This window comes from Staurois parvus, unplaced genomic scaffold (genome assembly GCF_062004578.1).
Source record: "Staurois parvus isolate SC_StPar_1 unplaced genomic scaffold, SC_StPar_1.0 ptg001698l, whole genome shotgun sequence".
NCBI classification, from domain to species: Eukaryota; Metazoa; Chordata; class Amphibia; order Anura; family Ranidae; genus Staurois; species Staurois parvus.
In genome coordinates, this window is record NW_028319494.1 from 235,943 (window position 1) to 255,016 (window position 19,074).

The 19,074-nt window shown below is 42.4% G+C and overlaps 1 protein-coding gene across 1 annotated transcript in view; it reads left to right on the top strand.

Annotated features, from left to right (window-relative positions):
* LRP6 (LDL receptor related protein 6) overlaps positions 1 to 19,074 on the top strand; it is a 131,707-nt gene that overhangs the window by 58,033 nt on the left and 54,600 nt on the right. Inside the window, exons 4-7 of the mRNA XM_089663487.1 lie at positions 4,137 to 4,333; positions 7,021 to 7,152; positions 12,806 to 13,202; positions 15,774 to 15,945. Coding sequence (XP_089519613.1) covers positions 4,137 to 4,333; positions 7,021 to 7,152; positions 12,806 to 13,202; positions 15,774 to 15,945 — 898 coding nt within the window. The remainder of the gene's footprint in view (positions 1 to 4,136; positions 4,334 to 7,020; positions 7,153 to 12,805; positions 13,203 to 15,773; positions 15,946 to 19,074) is intronic.

The following is a 19,074-nucleotide window of genomic DNA, read 5'->3' on the forward strand; positions in this document are numbered from 1 at the left end:
TTCCATCATGAACATGCAAATTTGTGCATAATTTGTTAGACATGCATTTCTTTTGAATTTTTTGTTGCTATTCTGTCTGTGTTACAATACACCTACCATTCGATTTTTAGACTGATCATTTCTTTGTGAGTGGGCAAACATTCAAAATCAGCAGCGGATCAAATACTTATTTCCTTCACTGTATAGATCAAAATTCGGACTTTAAGCCATTCGTTCCATGTATGGCCGGCTTAGTTCCTCTATCTAGTCTGTCAGACAGTATCTGCCTGAAAAGAAGAGACTTTAGTGGTGCATCGAAATAAATTCTGGACCAAAACCAGAAATTCAAGATTAACTTTTATTAAAAGTAGCACACAAAAGTTGGACAGAAAATAAAATTAAATATATAAAATAATAATAAATAAAAAAAATCGGCATTATTGGCACCTTTTTTTTTTTTTTTTTTTTTTCTGCAAAGCGCTGATAACCTGATCATTTTAACAATACTTTTTGGCAGCTGATATATTGGTGCATCACGGATAGACTTCCTGCATTTCTTGTACCCAGAGACCATCTGATACTAGACAAACTTCTATGAGGGAGTTTGGGAGCAGCAATTATATGTGCCAGTCAAGAGGTTTTTCTTCATTCTAAAGAACATTTGATTGAGTAAGAGATTGCTGATTGATATGAAATGAGAAGTTCACAAATGGTCAAGTTGCCAATCTCTAGTACAGTTTGCAAACTGCAAACAGGACACAGGAGACCTAGTGAGCTCTGGTTGAGTGAACAAATAATTGAAGTGATGGTGAACCTATAGTTTCAATGAGAAAGGGAAGGTTGCAATGGTTAGAGGAGACCTTTGTGAGAGTCCCATACACAATTTCCTTATTCTAGGAAATCCTTTTTTTTTTTCCCTTATTGTGCTGTTTTACCCAGGAATTACAGTGGATATATACACAGTATTTTGTGTGTGTGGTTCTAGAATAGGCAGAAACAGCACTGGAATAGTTAAGGAGAAAATGTCTAACCAGCGTGTTTAGTCTTCATACTCCTTCTCCAGGCCTTTGTTCTTCCCAGGGGTTGGTGAACCTAAATTTGTTTTATTTGTAAGTACCAAACGGTTCCAGCTGTGAGGACTCTCTGGCTCAGGGCAAACCTGTTTACTTTAGCCGGCTGCTCACCTCTGGGGGATCTGTTTTTCATTGCTCCCTGTGTCTGATTACACTTGTGATAATCTCCCAGAGCTCCAGGCAGGAAATGGCAGCGGACACAAGCCGTACTTTCCATGATTTTCCATAAAGTCTCCTTTGTTTTACTGCGTTCTCAGACTGATTGCATAAAGAGTTCCTTGTGACTGGCTACATGACACAAAATCACTCGCTCGCTTTCATTTGCAGCAGAATGGACCCTGATTAGCGCACGCAGAAATTTACATGCAAATATTCACTAGATTATATTTAATACTAAAGTCTGGGAGCTTTCCTGAGAGGCCTTACAATGGCTTTCTGAAAATGCTGTTCAGTGTATATGTTTTAGTTGCGTAAAACTGTTTAAAATAACACCAGACCTTTCTTTATAGGGAAAGCATAGTGTAGAGCAGGGGTATCATACTCCATTTCATTGCAGGCCATGTCAGCATTATGGTTGCCATCAAAGGGCCGGATGTGTCTGTAAGACTAGATGTCAGGAGTACCCCATCACCCATTACATCAGATGTCAAGAATCCTACACCCTCCCTAACATCACTGTGAACCCCCCTTTGGGGGCAGAGCTGGAAAGCAGAAAGTGCAGGGTCTGGAGGAGGATCAGAGAAGGAGTACAGTCAGTTACCAGAGTCTGCTGAATGCTGAGACCAGGGGAGGCAGAGATGAGGGGGTGCTGCAGCTGCAGGATTTGGCAGATGAGTTCTATTCTCCTCTCTGCTGCCAACTGCTGTGACAAGGTGGGGGGTGGAGACAAGGGAGTACCTGCAGGAGAGGCGCAAGGGCCACATGAAATGGCCTGAAGGGTCGGATTTGGCCTGTGGTGTAGCGTGAGCACAGATGTGCTTAATATTGCAGTGCTTACTATGCTAGGCTTTACCCAAACATTATCCCAAACCTCCCTCTCCTCTAGATCATGTTCTAGCATTCAAAGTATTTACCTTGTTACTGTAGCAACAAACCGCTTTCATCACTCTGTAACCTCATTACCAGGCTTATAAAATTTCTTTTGCTGGAAGGTCAATTCTTATTGACTTAAGCATGCCTCCAGAACTACTTTTCCAAAGTCCTTCCTCTATACCAGTGGTCGGCAAGCCGCGGCTCGCGAGCCACATGCGGCTCTTTACACACATTAATGCGGCTCTTCTGTGTGCCGGGCGCCCGCTCCCCTCCCTCCTCTCGTGCGGCCGCCCCAAAAGTCAGGACTCTGCAGCTAGCCCAGCAATGGGCAAACTACAGTCCGCATACGGCCCGGCGCACCTTTTAATCCGGCCCGCGGAGCGTGGCAAACATTGGCTGTCAGGATGTAGGCGGGGCAGCGTGACAAACTCCTCTCCTCTCACAGTCCGCCCTGAAGACCGGAACGGCGCGGGAACACGGCGAGAGGAACGCGCGGAGCAAAGGTAAGTGAATTGACACAATATGGGGAATGAATTACTATAGGGGGGATGAATTACTATAGGGGGGATGAATTACTATATGGGGGATGAATTACTATATGGGGGATGAATTACTATATGGGGGATGAGTTACTATATGGGGGATGAGTTACTATATGGGGGATGAGTTACTATATGGGGGATGAATTACTATATGGGGGATGAATTACTATAGGGGGGATGAATTACTATGGGGGATGAATTACTATATGGGGGATGTATTTTCAGTTTTAAAAATGTGGCTCTCAAAATAAATTTCAATCGTGGTTTTGGCGAGATTTGGCTCAGTTGAAAAAAAGGTTGCCCACCACTGCTCTATACAGTGTATGGGCAGTCAAGGCAGCAACATTGCTTTGCTGTGAAAAGCATTCACATGCTTATACCTATTTAATGTAAAAAGCCGTCCTTGAGCTCTAGTCATTTGTTCTTGTGGACTACAGTGATTAAATGAATGTGCTTAAGGCCTGTGGCAGCCATTGTTAAGGTCTCTCACTCTTGGGGGTTCTTTGAAATTTTGTGTTCCCATCCACCTCTTGCTTTCTTCATTTTAAAAACAATGGGTGGTAACAGGACCAGGAACTTTCAGCACTGGGGCCCCGCTAAACCTGCAGATGTATTAAAGGATTAATCCATATTTACTGACAAATTGAGATACAGTTATGCTACTGTGGGTAGCACAGTGGTCCTGTGAGTAGCACTTTTGCCTGCAGCTCTGGGGTCCCTGGTTTGTACAGTATGTCATGGAGTATGCATTTTCTCCATGACTTTACATGGGTGTGCTCCGGGTACTCCGGTTTCCACTCCAAAGATATGCTGGGAGGGTATTGGCTGTCTAAAATTGGACATAGTATAATATTCTTCTGAGCTCACTCAGAAATGGCTGCATCACTAACAGCAGATAAAGCACTTTGAGTCCCTGAGCAGAAAAGCCCTATAGAAATACAAATTCTAATTACGAATACATTAACCTTTTTCTCGTTCCAGAAAAGTGGTAGTAAAGTCTGCTTTTTCTCTTGTACCTAAAAGTGAGTGTATAATGAGGCTTTCCTGTAGGTACGGTGAATATCTCCTAAATGTACATAGTTTAAGAGCTATTTACATATGTAGCAGCCAGTGATGTCACCAGCGGGTCCACACTGTGTTCTCAATGGATGGCATTCTGTCCATATAAGAGCTGTGCCACGACTGTCACTCCCACACACATGTGCTGGACTGAGGTAATCGTGGATCAGCCATTCAAATAGCCGGAGCCCGACAAGCGGTAGGATGAAGAATGAATCTGTCAGCGGTGACAGCGCGCCAGTGGAGGGATCTGTTTTTAGGTAAGTTTGTCATTAAGACATTAACCTGCAGGGGGATCAGTTTTTTTTACCTTCTTTTTTTAATACAGTTTACTACCGCTTTAAATAGAGTGTCTAATCTGCAGCATAAATGCAAATTATAACCGAATATAAAATATTTTGCAGCCTTGTATGTCTCTCCTTTGACTTTCATTTTGCATTTTTTTCTTTAGACAAACTGTTGTGAAGGGCTCTCTCCCTCACCCTTTTGCTCTAACCTTGTTCGGGGACACAATATACTGGACGGACTGGACCACACATTCTATCCTGGCCTGTAACAAGTATACTGGAGAGGACCGCCGTGAGGTGGACACCAATATCTTCTCTCCTATGGACATCCATGTGTTCAGCCAGCTGAGACAGCCAAATGGTAAGTACTCAGTCATGTTTATCCAGTAAAGCAGATTTTAGTTTAACGGAGAAAAAGCGATTATTAGTTTTTTGCTCCCTTGCCTTTACACAAACAGGAAACCATTTCCACAGTGGGGACTTGTATAGCATTAAAAGAGAAGTATGACCAAAGCTTTTTTTGGCCATACTTCTCTTCTGGGTTACATAATTGCATGCACTTTTTGCTCTCCTATGACCCAGAATCGCCCAACAATAGGCTAAAGCCCTCAGTCAGCTAACGTCACAGCGCCGCTCTGGAAGGGCCCAACTGTATTGTCAGGATTCATCCAGCTCCCAGATTAAAGCTGGCTCTGGCTCTCATCGCCCAGCTGAGTGCTGAAGCCAGCTACACCCACACCTTCTCCAGCCTGGTGCTCCATTGAGCGCTGGGGGAGCAGAGAGGAGAGCAGTGACTGGCAGTCATTGCTCTCCATTCCAAGAACTGAGCGATATGTGGTCAAGTTTTAAGGCTTTGAGCTGGTAGGGACAGCTGCAGCATCAGACTGATGCTGCAGCATGGAGGTGAATATGTACAGTTGCAAGAAAAAGAATGTGAACCCCTTGGGATTACGTGGAGTTTTGCATGAATTGGGTATAAAATGTGCTCTGAACGTCATCTAAGTCACAACAATAGAAGAACACAGTCTGCTGAACATAATACTACACAAACATTAGATGTTGCCATGGTTTAATTGCACATAACATGTAAACATTCACAGTGCAGGGAGGAAAAAGTATGTGAGGCCCTAGCTTAATGACTTCTCCCAGAGCTAATTGGAGCCAGGAGTGAGCCAACCTTGACTCCAATCAGTGTGATGATATTGGATGTGTTGCTGACAGCTGTCCTGCCCTTAAAAAACACACACCTGTTTTGGGTTTACTGGTTTCAAGAAGCACTGTCTGATGTGAACCAGGCCTCGCAGAAAAGAGCTCTCGGAAGACCTACGATCAAGAATTGTTGACTTGCATGAAGCTGGAAAGGGTTACAAAAGTATCTCCAAAAGCCTTGATGTTCATGTGTCCACGGTAAGACAGACTGTCTACAAATGGAGAAAGTTTAGCACTGTTGCTACTCTCCCTAGGCGCGGTCGTCCTGTAAAAAATGACTGCAAGAGCACAGCGCAGAATGCTGCATGAGGTAAAGAAGAATCCCAGAGTGTCAGCTAAAGACCTACAGAAATCTCTGGCACATGCTAACATTTTTGTTGACACATCTACAATAAGGAAAACATTAAACAAGAATGGAGTACATGGGAGGACACCACGGAGGAAGCCATTGCTGTCCAAAAAGAATATTGCAGCATGTTTGAAGTTTGCAAAAGAGCACCTGGATGTTCCACAGCACTACTGGCAAAATATACTGTGGACAGATGAAACCAAGATTGAGTTGTTTAGGAAGAACACACAACACTATGTGTGGAGAAAAAAAGGCACAGCACACCAACATCAAAACCTCATCCCCACTGTAAAACATGGCGGAGGGAGCATCATGGTTTGGGGCTGCTTTGCTGCCTCAGGGCCTGGACGGATTGTTGTCATTGATGGGAAAATGAATTCCAGAGTTTATCAAGACATTTTGCAGGAAAACGTACGACCATCTGTCCGCCAACTGAAGCTCCACAGAGGATGGGTGATGCAACAGGACAATGACCCAAAGCATACAAATAATTCAACAAAACAATGGCTGCAACAGCACAGAATACGCCTTCTGGAGTGGCCCAGTCAGAGTCCTGACCTCAACCCAATTGAAATGCTGTGGCATGACTTAAAGAGAGCGATTCACACCAGTCATCCCAAGAATATTGCTACACTGAAACAGTTTTGTGAAGAGGAGTGGTCCAAAATTACTCCAGATCGTTGTGCAGGTCTGATCTGTAACTACAGGAAATGTTTGGTTGAGGTTATTGCTGCCAAAGGATGGTCAACCAGTTAAGTCCAAAGGTTCACATACTTTTTCCTCCCTGCACTGTGAATGTTTACATGTTATGTGCAATTAAACCATGGCAACATTTAATGTTTGTGTAGTATTATGTTCAGCAGACTGTGTTCTTCAATTGTTGTGACTTAGATGACGTTCAGAGCACATTTTATGCCCAATTCATGCAAAACTCCATGTAATCCCAAGGGGTTCACATACTTTTTCTTGCAACTGTATGTATGTATGTAGGTTTTTTTTTTTTAATATACCCTACACATCTCCTTTAAGCTGGACAGTTCTGATCCTTTTTCATTCTATCCAAAACTAAAAAGTTTTGAATGTGTTGCTACATGCAAATACCTGCCTGATTATAAAAGGGATTTTCCTCTTTCATAGAGAGAACCTTTGCTTTGCAAAAACTCCTTTTGAAAATGCATTGGTTTTTAGTTTGTTTTTCAAGGCCAGTACTGCACGCAAATCATGTAGGCCTAAGGCCTATGGAAGCCCTGAGCAGCACTTTTTCTGAGGATGGTATTTCAGTCCCTCTGATCCATCATTTATCCTCCTCACTGCTAGCATAGCTCGACGCTAACACAGGAGATTTAGGTCCTCTGTAAACAGCAAATCAGCAAAGCTTCCAAAATTGGACTCCTTTGCCAAGCTGCTGCAGGTGGGGCAGGTTGTAGAGGCTTTCACAAATGGGTATTTTATTACTCAGTCTAATTACATTTATGTTCCTTTTCTTGCAGCTACCAATCCATGTGCTGGTCACAATGGTGGTTGTTCTCACCTATGTCTGATGTCACCAGCAGAGCCTTTCTATCAGTGTGCCTGTCCCACGGGTGTGCGCCTCAAGGATGATGGAAAGACCTGCATGCATGGTAAGTGGGAATAGATTGTCTTTTTGACAAAAAAATGCATGAGGCTGGTTTATTTGTGAAAGTGACATAAATTTGTTTCCTTTTTACAAGTTGCAGAAATGTTTTTTACAGCTTTGCAACTGTGGGTGATGTTTGTTTTGTTTTTAATTTTCTTCTTTGTTGCTTCTCATGTTGCCATATTTTTAGATATTCCTCTGTCGACCTGTCAGAATCTGGTGCATGAATCTGTGCTCCCTTCCTGGCCACTGTGCCCATCACACAGTCAAGTGCATGACTGATGTGTTTTGTAGTTGGGTGGGCGGGGCTTGATGGGAACTGACAGTACATTTTCCCCGTCAGGCCCTCCTTGCCTTTGATTGACGGTGCGTGACAGTGAGCACATCCATAGCTGTTGTTCAGTCCAATAGCGACTTTTAAATCCACCCAGTGCCATCTGCTGTTAACCAAAAGCAAAATGGACCTGATGGGGAACTAGTTTCTCTGTTCTCCTTCAAGCTTTGCCCACCTAACTGGTGCTACGGCCTGGAGAGTAGTTCCCTCTCAGGCCCACCTCCCCAAATCTTGGCAATGTAATATTTGGATAATGACATCACCAGTATCCCTGACCCTTGGTTTACATCCCCAATTACAAAAATTTTTTGCCGCTGTCTAAAATCTACATAAAAACCGAATGCAAAGATTTACAATTCTCATAAACCCATAATTTAGTCACAATAGAAAATAGAAAACATATCAAATGTTTAAAACTGAGAAAATGTACCATTTTAAGACGGAGCTCCACCCAAAAGGGGAAGTTCTGCTTTAATGACTGCTCCCCATTAAGGATTGGCACCTTTGGGGAGTGGGTATCTGAAATTGACAGGTATCCGCTCTCACTTCCGCTGCGATCACCTAGGCCAGGGGTCTCCAAACTATGGCCCTCCAGCTGTTGAAGTACTAAAAGTACCATCATGCCTCCTGGGAGCCTTGCCTGTGGCTTTCAGTTCTGCAAGGCCTCATGGGACTTGCAGTTCTTCAACACCTAGAGGGCCATAGTTTGGAGACCCCTGGCCTAGGCGATCGGGAGTGGAAGCCGCAAGCCGTCACAGCCGGATGCTCACGCTGAAGATGCTGGCGCCGGGAACACGGGACGGCTGTGGAAACGGGTTGCGGGGAGGACACTGCTGCATCAAAGGAAAGGTGAGTGGCTGTTTTTTAAGTCAGCAGCTACAGCTTTAAGAAAATCACGGTCTGAACACAGTTTGCCTTGCCATCCAAATAAGCACATTAAAGCACTAATCACACGAAGAGTCCGCCATACCTGAACATGATCCAGAAAAGCCACTCTCTTCTCTGGGCCAAAGCTGACTTTAATATGGTCTGTTGCAAAGTGGAAAACTGTTCTGTGGTCAGACGAATCAAAATTTGACATTCTTTTTGGCAACCATGGGCGCCGCGTCCTCTGGACTACAGAAGAGAGCTTCCAGCTTTATCAGAACTCTGTTCAAAGGCCTGCATCTCTGATAGTCTGTGGCTGCATTAGCGCATATGGAATGGGCAGCTTGCACATCTGGAAAGGCACTGTCCATGCTGAAAAATATGTCCAGGTTTTAGAGCAGCATAGGCTCCCATCCAAACACCTTTTTCAGGGAAGGTCTTGCGTATTTCAACAGGACAATGCTAAACAGCATAATGTATCTATGGCAACAGTGTGACTTTGTAGTAGAAGAGTTTGGGTACTTAACTGGCCTGCCTGCAGTCCATACCTTTCATCAGTTGCAAATATTTGGCACATCTTAAAATGAAAAATAAAACAAAGACGACGACCTAGGGATGTTGAGTAGTTAGAATCCTAAATCAGACAAAAATTGGACAACATTCCTCTCCCAAAACTCCAGCAACTGGTCTCCTCACAGTTTCCAGACGTTTAAAGAGTGTTAGAAGAGGATATGCTGCACCGTGGTAAACATGGCCCTGTCCCAAGTTTTTTGAGATGTTGCTGCAATTACCTAACAGGTATCTTTCTGTTCTTGCAGCATTTTCAAGAAACCAGACATGGGGAAACCTGCATGTATTTTCCCAGACATACACTTCTAGTTTTAGGTGGGCCTGTCGGGACACAGTATGTAATGTACATGCATTTGTTTCTGTGATGTAAATAATATGGTAATCATTACCAGCTGTGTAGGGGAGGGGTTAACACTGGGTGTTGTATGTAAGTGGGGGGACCTGTCAGCATAGTGGTATAGCCCTGCACAGTCAGATAACAATCACTTCACAGCTGTTCATGGCTGCCTTTTGTCTGGCTCCTCTCACGCAACTGCAGCTGCCTGGATTAGTCAGCAAGACAGAAATGGCAGGTATTTACAGGGCAACAAAACCCGTCCTCTGACTACCACCTGTATTTTAGCTTCCAGATCTCTACCACTCTTACAAAACTGTGTGTGTCACCTCCCAGAGCCCCTCTGGGCTGTCCTCCGCAGCTCAGGCAGAATCTCCCTCCCTTGTCTGCCACTGGAATGTTGGACCTGCCTCTAGATCAACATTGAGGAATTTTTCTCTGTGGGCCCCATGTTTGTGTAAGGGGGGTTGGGGTGCCTAAATAGTCATTCTCAGAGACCTTGCAGAGGAGGAATCAGTTGTCACTAGACTAAACAGAACTGGATCTGGTTCCTTGTGGACTTACGTCGGGGGAGCAAGGCTGCAAGTTTTTATTTATTTTTAAGCACTGCATGTTATCCCTGGAAAAAGGTTACAGAAAGCTTAATTTATTAGTTCTACTACTGTGGTCTTTGCAAATATTTGTACTTGCACTGCGTATTGTGAATGTTTTTCATAATGTAGAGTAAGTTCCTTATTAGTGTGCCTCACAAAGGTTTTTTTAATGGTCCCTCTGAGTAAGGGTCTCTATAAAAAAAAAAAAAACCCACAGTATTTTTTTTATGCCCTGTTTTAAGAATAGCAATGATTTTAAGCCTGATACATTTGTATCCCCTGTTTAACAATAGCAATGGTTTTTAAGCCTGATACATTTTCCCTAACATGAACCAACAAAGTGGTAGGTGGGAGACTGTCCTGTAACCCCAGTGAATATTGGCACTTAATTGTTCTCACGATTACTGCAACTGGTGACATTAGATATAGGGTAGCAAACGGAAGCTATAAAAATTTTGACCTGGAAAGCGTCCTATGGAATGACTGTAGCCTTCATTCTTCTGTTTGTATATGATTCAGAACTCTGTGTTTCAACCTTTATGATGAGCAACGACCACAGACTTAATTGAATTATGCCTGTTAATGTGGGATCTTGCTGCAGATGAAGCTTCGATGTCCGAGTCCATAAACTCTAAACTTTCTGTATTGGCTAAGCTGAAAAACTACTGAATATTAGGCCCGGTCATGTTTGTGCTTTCTATATTGTTACAGCAAATCTTCCTAATGCTAATATTGGACTTTTTGGTGGACATTGACAAGTGAAATCACATATGTGCATCTTGTTTTTCTCTGGAACTCTATTTGAGTTCCATTATCTTCTTGTTTGGCCAGCTTACCCCTTAGTACTGACTTTAAAACACTTTGTTTGCCCTTCCCATCAGGGATGTGAAATTCCTATCGCCCTATGCCCGGGACATGCAGTTCATTTACTTGCTCAGCTGGGAAACATGGAATAGCTAAAGTATATAGAATTCTCACAGATTTAGACACAAACACTAAACCATTGCACATTGTGAATTGGGAAAGAGATATGGGGGTGGTATTAGATGAAGGAAAACAGAAGAAAATAAACAGATTAGTTCACGGAAATGTAAGTTTGAGGGATGTAGAATTAAATTACAAATGTCTGACAAGATGGCACATTGTTCCGAGTGTGGAGAGTAAGATAAGTGCGGAGAAATCACAGTGGTGTTGGCGAGAGTGTGGGGAAGTGGGGACAGTTTTTCATATTTGGTGGGAATGTCCAAAGATTCAAATATTCTGGAAAAAAATAATATATTTAATAGAGAACATCATTGAAATGAACATCGGGTTAGATCCTGGGTTGTGCCTGTTACTCATTTACTTGCTCAGCTGTGCATAAAGAGTGTCCAACTCTCCACTTTCTTGATGAGCACCCAATCATTGCTCATTACACTGCAAGGTGTCTCCCCTCCCTGCTAGTCCCCGGGTGCGGGTGCTGGAAACAAACAGGGAGGTGCAGGAGATAAATAAACAGCACAATGTTTGTTTATTTTATTTATTGCAGGTGTTTGTATAGCGCTGTCAATTTACTCAGTGCTTTACATATATATTGTACATTCACATCAGTCCGTAACCCTCAAGGGGTGTACATTTTAAGGTCCCCAACGTACATTCATATATACACATACTAGGGACAATTTAGACAGGAGCCAATTAACCTACCAGCATGTCTTTAGAGTGTGGGAGGAAACCGGAGTACCCGGAGGAAACCCACGTAGACACGGGAAGAACATGCAAACTCTAGGCAGGTGGTGCCATGGCTGTGATTCAAACCAACGACCCGAGTACTGCCAGGCGGACGTGCTAACCATTTAGCCACTAATGTTAAAAACATTAAGTTTAAGTTGCCATAAAGCCTCATTTGTTTTTAAAAGCACCGCTGCCTAACAAAAAAAAATCAACCCTAGCTATTAATAAAAACCTTATTTAAATAAGGTTTTGGTTAAAATTATAAGTTTTTTTTGTTTTTTTGTTTTTTCTATCAGGACAGGTAGATTGTCATGAGGGACAAGTAGATTGGGACCCCAATGTTGTCTCTTGGACAAGTAGTTTTTAAAACAAATTTCCACACGTCTGTACCCATGTTCCTCTTCATGCTTTTCTCATGAACAAACAGTTTTAACAAAAGTAAGAAAATTGAGCGTTGGTAAAATGTGTGCCTGATGGGGGGGGATGAAAGGTAAGAATTCCTTGGTTTTTGTAAATGTAATATAATATCAGAGATTGAACAATTAGCTTTTTAATGTATTATTCTAGCCAGCTGGAGGTTTTTGTGGCAATAAGGATCCTTAATATGTATATAGACCTTGTTTACACTTGTGTCTGGGAGTATTCACATACTGTGATGCGTTGCATCATTGCAAAGATTCCCACCATCCTGCTGCTGGGCAGTACCGCTACCAAACACGACCTATTCATATTGATGGGGTTGTGCTGCAGCAGCAATCCGAGTTCTAGGCTTGTTTTTGTGGTGCATTATTCCCATTGAAAAAAAGCCCATTGACTTAGAAAAAAAGGCAATCAAGAGGCAGCAGTTTCATCTCCTAAAAGCCTGTCAGTCACCCCTTTGCTGTTTTTTGTAAAAGTGATCCAACTCAAGTATAATTATGCTCTTACAGTAAAAGACACTTAGGTCTGGTTCAGGTCCCAAGGAGCTGTGATCATTGGAGATCACTAAGCCTGTACATCTGAATGACAACTTAGCAGCTGCTGATGACCAGAAGACCTGGGATCTTGGCCATAGGTAGTCACAGAGGGCTCTCTTTATCTATGTGAATGAGGCCTAACGGATGTTTGTGCTGGAAAACTGTCATTAAAATTCATGTATATTTACTTTTCCCTGTATGGTCTTGAGTTCTTCTTTAAAAAGTCTTTTCTTTTTTTTTTCCCCTCAATACTTCCTTTTGTCTTTTTAATGTGTTTCGTTGCTTTTCAGGTGCTACAGAGCTGCTGCTACTTGCCCGGCGGACAGATCTCCGGCGAATATCCCTGGACACCCCTGACTTTACGGACATTGTGCTCCCTCTGGATGACATCCGCCATGCCATTGCCATAGACTATGACCCAGTGGATGGTTACATATATTGGACGGACGATGAGGTGCGAGCCATTCGACGTGCTCAGGTTGATGGTTCTTCCAGTCAGTTCATTGTTGTCTCTCAAGTATCCCACCCTGATGGAATCGCTGTGGACTGGGTGGCTCGCAACTTGTACTGGACAGACACGGGAACTGACCGCATCGAGGTGACACGGTTAAATGGAACTATGCGCAAAATTTTAATATCTGAAGATCTTGATGAACCCAGAGCTATTGTCTTGGATCCAACCAATGGGTAAGTCCTCTTTTGATTTTTTTTTTTTTTTTTTTTTCCGGGTATAAAGTAGTGTATATTAAATCGGACCTGCCCTAAAAACTCTTAAGCCCAGGTTCACACCGGATCCAAGTTTGACTTGAAGACACACAATTTCAAAGTCACATTTTATTGCGACTTGGAAGAATTCTGCGACTTTATGCACAGATGTCTATGCAAATTGCACCTGAAATAGCAAAAAGTAGTGCAGGAACTACTTTCAAAATAGTCGCACCAATTTTAACGGTTCCATTGCCGACAAGAAGGTGTGACTTGTCATGCGATTTTAAACGGTCAGATCACATGACAAGTCACACCTGTGTGAATCCGGGCTAAGATAACAACTGTGCTCAAGTGCTTGTAATAACTAATTTTAGTTTCATGACCCATCAATCCTAAGCCTCTCACACAATCCTAACACAATAAGCTCAGCGGGAGATCGCTGGACTAACATAGAATTTTTTATATATTTTTTTTTTTTTGTTCAGCCTGTGTGTACGATGTGTTCGGAGTTGAGGCCAATTTTTGATGCTGGGCATTGACAACATAGTCCGGAAAGTAGCATGAGGCCAGCTCCTCCTGAAAAAATTTGGTTTGCATATATGCAGCTTGGACTTTAGATCCCCCTCCCCTATTGTAAAGTTAGGCTACACAGCACTGTTTGGCTTGTACGATAGTGGAGCCTTTTACATTTTTAACTTCTGTTTCCAAGTTATGTTCTCTTAATCGCCATCATTTCTGGACTTCAGAGGTTACAAATCTTACACAGCTTATTGTTCGGTAAAATCATGGGGAAAATTTCCTTTTTGCTTACCAGTCTTCAAGTGTTTTAACACTACTCACACTGGAAAATCTGCAAACAACCCTGTTAAAATGGTAATTAAAGATAAAGGGCCCCATGCAAAGAAATTAGTTCATAATCGCTTCCTACTGCCAGTGTTGCTGATCTGTAATATAAATATACAATTGCTTGAACTATCAAGCACTGCAGTAGTGTAACCTGGTAACCTGTGGACACAGTAGTGACATCAGGGGTGTGGAAATTTTTGAAAAACTACTTGTCCAGGGACTAAATCGGTGTCCTAATCTACTTGCCCCGTATGACAACTTCTCCTGATTAAAAAAAAAATCAATTTTACCCAAACTGTATTTAAATCGGAGGTGATCCCCTCATGTTTTGCATTGTATTGGTATTGTTCTGTCACATGTTCTGTCTCCCTTTGTAATGTACAGCGCTGAGCGAACTATTGGCGCTTTATAAATACTGTATAATAATAATAATATTAGGAATGTTTGGGACTTTTAAAATCAAAAAGGGCTCTATGATGACTGAAACGTTTAAATTTTTTTAACATTGCGCTGTATTTCTTCTCCTTTCCCCGGGAACTAGCAGGTACAGGAGAAGACCGTGCAGTGTAATGACCACTGATTGGGTGCTCGTCAGGGAAGGGGAGTGTCAGGCTTATCCTTTTTGATGCCAGAGCCATTTTTGCGTTTTTTTGCACACGTTTAAAATTAATTTTAGGCTTGAAGATTACATAAAATCCCCAAACATATCTTTTCGGAAGGCAAAGACCCTAGAGAATAAAATAGCGGTAGTTCCAAATTTTTATGTCGCACGATATTATTGCAAAGGTCTAGAAAACGCAAAATTTTAGTAACAACATACACTGAAATTAATTTTAGGGCACAAAAAAAGCAATAAATTACCCTATTTTTGTAAAATATAAAAGATGAGGTTGCACTGAGTAAATAACTAACATGTCAAACCTTAGTTATCAGTCATCAGTATAGTGTTACGGAGGATGTCTCATGCTAGAATTATTGCTCTGATTCTGGCATGCACAGCGATATGTAACATATGTATGAACATTTTCATGCATAGGCGCGCACTTTTACTTTTGTGGGGGGGGGGGGCCTCGGTCCCGTGGTGTGTCCCCTGCAGCTTGTTTCACCGGCCGTCCTGTATTCCAGGAGGCTGGCATCTTCAGTGTGGGCACCCAGCTGTGACAGCTTGCGGCTTCACAGCCGGGTACCCACTGCGCATGTGCGAGTAGCGCTGCACTTCGTGAATGGTCCTGTAGTCTTCTGGGACCTGTCACGTGTCTCAAAAGACTACAGGGAGGGAGGGAGGACACCTTCCGTTTCCAATCGCCCAGGCGATCGGACCAGAAGTGGGAGCGGGTACCTGTCGAGTTCGGGTACCCGCTTCCCAAAGGTGCCAATCCTTAATGGGGAGCGGGGGAGCAGTCCTTAAAGCGGAACTTGCCCTTTTGGGTGGAGCTCCGCTTTAAGGATGATCATTGTAAGCTCTCCGGTCAGTGGTAAATGGTTTGTCTCATCTCTGTAACTGATATATCTGCAGGATAGCTGCTTCTTTTTTAAAAAAACAAAAACTTACTGCCTGGATCAACAGATAAAACTAAAAGCCTAAAAAGTATAATACTGAGTGACTAGTACATGGATATATATTTTTTTCCCAGTGCCTCTGTAACTATTGGAAAATGTAAAACATTTCCTAAAGCCGTTGCCTTAATTTGTGTTTTTATACAGATACATGTATTGGACCGACTGGGGAGAGAACCCAAAAATCGAACGTGCTGCGATGGATGGCTCCGATAGGCTGATTTTGGTGAACACCTCCCTAGGCTGGCCCAATGGTCTTGCCTTGGACTACACTGAAGGGAAAATATACTGGGGAGATGCCAAAACAGACCAGATAGAGGTGGGTTACTTTTCTGTTTTTGGAGAGAGTATGGGCTCGTTCACACCACTACCATACTGCAATATAGCTGTGTGAATAGCACCTCATGAAGTGTCACTCAAAGTTAATATATTTTCATACCCCAACAAGTGGTGTGTGTGTTTTTTTTTGTTTTTTTTTAATACATGTGGCTTCCTAACTTTCAAAGATTAGTTATTTTGATGTAAAATCTATATGTATGTTTATCTCCTCCATCCCCCCCCCCCCCCCCCCCCAAAAAAAAATCTAATTATTGTAATAATATGGTCTTTTTATCTCCTAGTTGGTACTTAAGTCCTGTGAGTGGGTGATAAGCTGTATTGGTTTGTAGCTTCTATGTGAGCCTACTGATGCTTATGTAGTTATCCGATGTGCTATCATCCATCAGTATGAAACCTTTCAATGATGGAATGAGTATCTAGGGCCCCCAACATGACACTGTTACAGCAAAGCTGCTTTTCTCAGGTGCTTGCTGTGACTATTGTAGGCCAGGATGGGCTTGGGAAAGCTCTAAGCTGCATAAAAAATATATGTATATTTAAAATTTTTATACACATTTTTAATGTCATTTTTTTTCCTTCGAAGTACAGTAATTACTTTGTTGGTTCACTGGCAGCTTCTGAGACATTGATAAGCTGACCGTGGTGGTTAATGGAGCCCAGCAGGGGGGTTCAGAAGGAGGCCTTTGTTCCCCATTTTATCTGGCAGCCGGCAGCAGACAGAACCAGACTGTGTCTCTACAGCAGTGACATTAATCTCGCTCAGATTTCTCAAAAAAGATGGCTGCCTCTCATTGTGGCATATCAGCGGGGTGTGGGAGGTGCAATTATTATAAACTGCACATCAAGACTTGCTTAACCTCATGTCTGCCAGGCCTTGTAGCTGGGTTTTATTTCTGTTCTATTGCAGATATATGCTCGCCTTTAGTTTGTTGAGATTTTATATTCAGTTCACTGTGCACTTTTGAAAATTAGCCTTCGAGATCTGTTTTCGGGTAGCAAAAGTAACAAAGCCAGTAGCTGCTCCGGCTTTATCCCCAAATATTCAGAGTACCAAACAGTGTAGTGCTTGACAGAAATCTTCTCAAATAGCAACATACCTCAGTGTGAATCCAATGGTTTCTGCCTCACAGGCTACGTATGTGGTCAGTGACATAACTGGTAATATAGCTATATAGGTGCAGCTGTGGTGTCCCAGAAATCGGAGAATGACCTCTTCTATATGGACCCTCTCACAGGTAGTTTTAATGACAAATAACTTTTTAAAAACTTTGGCTCTTTGTACGTTTGTACATTCAGAGAGTGGAGGATTTAAAACAAGCTCATGGCTGCAGTGTGGACATGTGAAAAGACCCCTAGGGGTCTAATAGACCTCTGATGTTTACCTAAAGAGGACCTGTCACCTTCCCAATGCTATCACATAGACAACTTGTAAAAAATCAAAGCATTGAAAAAAAAAAGTATAATAAGATTGAACAAAAATGTTATTAAATTAACTGTAACCCAGTTGCCCTGCACACACCTGAAAATGCAAAACTGTGCACACATGTGAGGGATCGCCACAACTGTCCAAGTGAGTCCAGAACTCCTAGGGGTCATGGTATCTCTAAACTGGTAGTTCACTTCTAGTTACTGCTAACCTGTTGACCTGTTCAGGCTTTAAAGCATTGCCTATGGAGTATTTTAGTACCATAGTTTTTTGTGATATCGCGGTACATGCAATTTAAGACTTTATTTGTGTTTATGGAATCCTTTCTTTTATATTTATCTGAGAAAAAATGTGGGTATTATAGTGTGCGTGTGCACTAAAATTAATTTCTATTCTTCCCTGAATAATGCGTTTGATAAACAGTTGCACAAGTATTGCGCAACGCAAAAAATTGCTACAACCATCTTTTGATTATTAAAAATAAATAAAAAAAAGAATATTGAAAGTTGATAAAGTAGAAACAATTATCAGATGACAGAAAATTGTTCATTGTATATCTCATGCAAACTGTTTGACCAGCACTGGAAGAATAGACGACAAAATAAATACATGGCAAAGTGAGTCATTTTTTACAATTCTGAATAGCTTATGAGGCCTGAGCCATGATATCCAAACTAGTGACAATCCATTGTAGAAAGTACTTTCAGTACGGTTTTTAGGCAGGAGTAGATTAAACCATCTGGAATATACCAATATGGAGGTAAAAAAAAAGGGGACAGGGCAGAGAAAGACAAACCTAAACACAAGAAAAAATACCATGTACTTAAAGCCGGAGAGAATAATCCTGGGACCTATCTGACGAGCATAAAATTACGCATTATGGGTGTGCTCTGTCACATATCCACCCTTTCCTGTAGTGGAAGGGTAAAAGGTGGCCTTACAGAATTCCTTCAGCTAGAGTGTGCCTGAGACTTAATTATTTGCAAGTTCACTAGAGTAGTGTATATCCATCCCTCCCACATATCCCTAAATTTTTCAAATGTGTCTTTAGTAGTGTGAACTAGTGGTGCACAGAAATGAAAATTCTGGTCTGAAACCAAAAATTCAAGATGCATTTGTCCTAAAACTGAAATGAACCGTTTAAAATAAATATTGGGATGCCTGCCATTACACGCACCTGTACTTTAATGGCATCCCAGTCTTAGTCCGTAGGGTTCAATATTGAGTTGGCCCACCCCTTGCAGCTATAACAGCTTCAACTCTTCTGGGAAGGCTGTCCACAAGGTTTAGGAGTGTGTCTATGGGAATGTTTGACCATTCGTCCAGAAGCACATTTGTGAGGTCAGGCACTGATGTCGGACAAGAAGGCCTGGCTCACAGTCTCCACTCTAATTCATCCCAAAGGTGTTCTATGGGGTTGAGGTCAGGACTCTGTGCAGGCCAGTCAAGTTTCTCCACCCCAAACTCACTCATCCATGTCTTTATGGACCTTGCTTTATGCACTGGTGCGCAGTCATGTTGGAACAGGAAGGGGCCATCCCCAAACTGTTCCCACAAAGTTGGGAGTATGAAAATGTCCAAAATGTCTTGGTATGCTGATGCGTTAAGAGTTCCCTTCACTGGAACTAAGGGGCCAAGCCCAACCCCTGAAAAACAACCCCACACCATAATCCCCCCTCCACC